The 5025-nt window shown below is 42.4% G+C and overlaps 2 protein-coding genes across 2 annotated transcripts in view; both read right to left on the reverse strand.

Moving 5' to 3' along the window:
- Positions 1-1394: 1394 nt before the first annotated feature.
- On the reverse strand, positions 1395-3448 carry SARC_09227 (hypothetical protein). Its single transcript, XM_014296770.1, has one exon. The coding sequence runs from the start codon at positions 2761-2763 to the stop codon at positions 1696-1698; it is 1068 nt and encodes a 355-aa protein (XP_014152245.1). The 5' UTR covers positions 2764-3448; the 3' UTR covers positions 1395-1695.
- A 1109-nt stretch (positions 3449-4557) lies between these two features.
- SARC_09228 (hypothetical protein) overlaps positions 4558-5025 on the reverse strand; it is a gene marked incomplete at its 5' end in the record, with an annotated part of 7299 nt that continues 6831 nt past the window's right edge. The window contains one exon of the mRNA XM_014296771.1: positions 4558-4669. Coding sequence (XP_014152246.1) covers positions 4646-4669 — 24 coding nt within the window. The remainder of the gene's footprint in view (positions 4670-5025) is intronic.

Genomic DNA, 5025 nt, shown 5'->3' on the forward strand with positions numbered 1-5025 from the left:
TGCGACAGGCGCAACTCATGTATTTATTGGTATATTACTTTGATTGGATCGGGTGTGCACATCTCGCAGTACTGAAACATAGAACTAAAACCGAACTAGTAATATAGAGTGCTCTGAATAAGTTGTAAATAAATAGCACATATACACACATTCCCGCCTAATTATGTGTAGCTCAACATATATATTTTGATGGTTCATTTAGCAAAGTATTACTTAGATCGGATCGGGTATGACATCATACTAACTACAACATAAACAGGTACAAGTATTTTACTACATACAATAGCATGTACATATGCGCGTAGAAGTATTAATATTACAACATCGATATATACAAGGGTACTAATATAGATAACAGCATATATACGTACGCGCAGAGGTGTTAATTCATAGCTCAAAATTCATTTATTGATCCACAATACAGCAGTCTTCAGTGCTGTGTTTTTCGTGTAGTTTGTTGTCTACCTTTGATTGTTCATTAATAACCGGTTTCCTCGATGGATGTGCTAAGTCATTTCGTGTTACGTTCACTACTTGACCCTCAGACACTAATGCAGTAAACGCTGGAGTTGCGGGACTGAACAGTGCCTCAATATGCGATGATATACATACCAACGTTGCACAGGTTAAGATTCATTGCCAGGCCATCAGGTTCACCGAAATGGAAACCCCTACCTTTAGACCAGGTGAAGAAGAAGCTCTCTTCCCTCGTTTCTGTACTCCTCAGCTATAGCCACTGTAATCACAAGCGCCGATGCGTAGGGTGCTACTTGGAAGGGCATCTCACAACGGGCTAGGATCTCCATCAATATTTGTTTATTGAACTCTCTTAATGGCACAGAATCCTCTGATGCTAGTGTGGTTATTATATGTAATATTTTGTTATTGTGCGTCTCCTGCTCTGTGCAGGCTATGTCTGCTGCGTTATGTGTGTATGACTGTCGGCTGTATGCGTGATTGTGTGACCGTGTTTAAAAATCGTACAGAGGAAGCCCTGGGGCTGGGGGCTGGGGCCTGGGGGAGGCTGGGGCTGGTAGTCAGAATACACTGTGAGTTGGGATTTAGAAATTGCTGCATCATCACAAATTATAAAGGCATATAATTGGTCGGAATTTCCGTCGTTTCAGGTTTTCGTTGGGCATATTTGAGCGTCGAAACCGTTATAAAGTTTATGACATCAGAATAGGCGTTAAAGTTCAATTTTTATTCTGTATACCCATAACGTATTGAGGAAAGGACCAGAAGTCCGAAGTGGTCCTGAATCGGATCAATATGCGCGGTTGGACCTTTGGACAAGAGATATTTTAACCGTGAGGCACGAAGTCACGAACATCCACGAATCATCAAGAATGTACTTGTGAGCTTAGAGCTATGTAAATACATACCAGTGACCAGTCTACAGGTATTTCATTATCGATACGAATATGGCGTGACGCCGCATGTGTTTTCACTCTTCAGCGCCTCTCTAGTAGAGATAATAGTATGCTGTCGCATCCCACGTGTCTGTATTATATATTGGTATCGTTTTAATAGATGGTATTTGGGCTTTGGCAATTAAGAGTTCTGAGTGTCTCGCGTCTCGCGTCTCGCATAGGTTCTAATGATATTTTTATTATTATACCAGACCATTTTACCGTCCCACACCTCCAATCCTTCGATATATACCTATACCTATCGTATTCTCTCCGTCGAAGCTCAATTCTGCGTTTCTGCGTTTCTACCGAAGAACACACTCGCGTCTACACTGGCATATTCTGTATGTGTCACTAACAGTCCCATATCTGTCAACCCTTTGTGAACATCCCTCGCCATATTATGCATCTCTCTGAGCCCAACATCCAATCTTTCCAAGTGCAGCAGTTCATTCACACATCTTCTCGCGTATATGTGCGCGAGTAGTTTATCAGAGGTTTCAACGCCTATGAGACACAACCGTCTCAGTAACGTACACTGATTCACGACTTCCAACAGTTCGTCACTAATAGGCGAGTAGCGTCCTGGGGGTACTTTGTGGTAAAGGTTTCGGAACTCTTGCTTCAGAGCGATGCACAAAACCCTCAAATTCGGGCAATGCTCCGCAACCAGTCTTAATAGCACAGTGCCGGCATGGCCACTTATTTTGGGGTCGTAGGCAAACCTTAGATCCGTTAATTGGTTACCCAAATGCGACACAATGTCCGCCGTTGGACCACTCGAAATCTTTGAAATAAAAGGAGCCACGATTCGACTCAGATTGGGAAGATGAATGAAATTCCACATATCTCCAACTCCAAACCGGCTATTACACAGGTTTAAGGTTTCGATATATTTACACTGACTCGCCAAGCGCTCCACAAGCGCTTTTGTGTTGTGTGTTTGGTAATCCGCGAAAGTAGTACCCACGATCTTCTCTGAGAGTGTATCGGAAGTCAGTTCACCGTTGGGAAGAATTCCGTAGAGGGGAAACTCCCCGAATTTGAGATCCCTTGGAAACGCCAAGTGTTCCAGACGTGCAAAGCGCGGGTGCTCTAAGAACGTATAGAAGTCTTCTATGGTACGATGCCGCTTCAGTGCGTACCATCTGTTCAACACGTTTTGGTCGATCTGTGTCCACAAATCGTGTGACATAGTTAAGTTGTGCCATCGTTTACACACCTGTGCGATTGTGAATAGGCTTGTCTGTGGTAGAAAATAAAATATGCGGAGTAAAATATCTGAAGGTAGCTCGACAGTGCAGAGGACCAATTTCACTGCCGTGTGCGTGCTCCGTGTAGGTCTGCCCATTCTGTTGACCAAAATAGAGACCTATTTATATCACATGCGTATATTCAAATATCATGTGCATATGAATATCTGGATGCAGTGCAATGAGTGAGAGAGTGAGTGTGTGCGAGTTTGTATGTGGACGCGTGATATATGTGTGCACAGTGGCACGTGTGTAATTTGTTTGTGCTTGTTTGTATGTGTGGTCAGATGCGATGATAACGTCAACCGTTACAGATACTCTCACTCCCCAGCAATAGTTCGTCGGAGTTTGTTGCTGAGTTAAATGCTCTCAATGCAGAACGGTCCCACGTACAAGTATGACTACGTGGCGTGACGACAGTCATTAGTTCACTTAATCCTTCGCTTTCCGTGTTATCATATTATATCCTTCCCGTGCTAGCTTTCTATCCACTTAGCAGTTCACAATTCTTAAATAAGAATAATAATAAATCTGGTGCCGTGCTGTGTTGTTCGCTATTATACTACAAATCTCAACTCCGTATACCCCCTCGACAGGTACCGCTGATTGAATCCTTTTCAATATTCTATGACATCACCATGAAAGTATTCCATGTCATATGACAAGCAATCCTGCGCATCGATATATAATACTTTTCATAGTGAGTGTATATAAATATGTGCATGTACATATGTACAAAAGTGTACATCAGCCGAGTACGTGTCCGTACATAAATACAGAAGTATACATACACAAACACTTGATATTTACGTATGTTCGTATGTTTTTATAAACAATGTCGAGCTTTTTATATTTCGATTTTGTTTGCGTCATCAAAGCTTCAGTAGGTAGGGTTTTTCATTTAGGGTTTATAATTAAAGGGAGTGTCGTAGCTTTATATGCGACAACATATATTTACTTATTTACCGGTTACCATTCTCGAGGAGAGTATAGGATAACAACTCATTATAGGACTGTGGGTCTCACAGCCTGTCTTCTTCTCATAGGAGGCTATGGGCGACATTGCACGAACCACAGTCAGGTGCTTGCGTCGTTTGTTGCAAAAAAAAGATATACAGACGGACAGTAATTCCACCTTACACGCTCGTATTGTGTGAAGCTACCTTGGTTCAATAAACTGTAAGCAAATAGCACAGACATGTCTTCAGTTGTTAAGATGCATCCCTTGTCATTTATGTGTTGTACGTGTTGATACCCTAGTATTAAACTACCAAGTATACACTACTGTCTTTTGTCGGTTATTTACCTTCCACGTATTGATCTCCTAGCGTTGATCTACAAGAGGAGTTCGTCCGTTCTTTTTCGTTGATATGTATTACTTTTATTCTACATGGACCAGTATCGACGTACGGTTAACACTAGATTCCCATATCAATTGTCTAGTCTTTTCATACACAGTCCTCAACCTTTGGTCTACTAGGTGTTACAGATGATTGAGTTTTTGACCGATGTACTTGTACTTGGGTGTGCTCTGGTGTTCTCGATCAGTCGAGTTGTTTCCAACGTCGTGGACCCCATGCACTATTAAATATTGGCTTAGTAGCCTATCAGATATTGGTTTAGCAACCTATTAAGTACTGGTTTCGTAGCCTATTAAACATTGGGTTGGTAGCCGTAGTAGCTGTCCGTTGTCGCTTTCTCTGCATGACATGCATTGGCAACTAGTGTCGCCGTTCGTCCTGCAAACAAGTATGTCTTCTTATGGATGTGGCTGTAACCCACTATTTGACCCACTGGTTCAGACCTACCAGGCGTGGCACCCGCTCACTGCCGATGTATCAATGGTGCATGCTTCAGTTAACTAGTCCACAGTGATGAACCGGATGTACGGAGGAGTTCTTAATCATTTTATTAGCGATACACTTCTCGGTCTATTAGTATTGGTATACTAGGCGTATAGGTGCGCTGTAACCGGGTTGTCTACTCATCAGTCACAGACACGTCCTGCATGTTGGGGGAAACAAAAAACGAGACATCTCAGAATCGGAACCGTCGTACCGTGTGAGTATCAAATCCCCAAATACCGGTTGAGCATAGCATGGTGTCGTATTGAGAGAATGATGAATGTATGTGTGCAACTGTATACGAATGGGCATGATTGTATTTCGAAGTGCTACGTCTGCATATGAACTATGTAGAGCACTATTCAGTCACTAACGTGTGGGCACGCTAGAATAGGCTTGATGGTTAAGGATACCGGTGTCATACAGGAAAAGGCACAGTGTATCGCAAATAGTATGCGGTTATTAGAGTGGGATTTAAATCATGCTGATTGAGTTAAAACGTGGCCATATACATAT

Source organism: Sphaeroforma arctica (assembly GCF_001186125.1).
Source record: "Sphaeroforma arctica JP610 unplaced genomic scaffold supercont1.912, whole genome shotgun sequence".
Lineage (NCBI taxonomy): Eukaryota > Ichthyosporea > Ichthyophonida > Sphaeroforma > Sphaeroforma arctica.

Excerpts from the sequence above, each read along its gene's own strand:
- SARC_09227 (XM_014296770.1), bottom strand. The coding sequence starts at position 2,763 with ATGGGCAGACCTACACGGAGCACGCACACGGCAGTGAAATTGGTCCTC.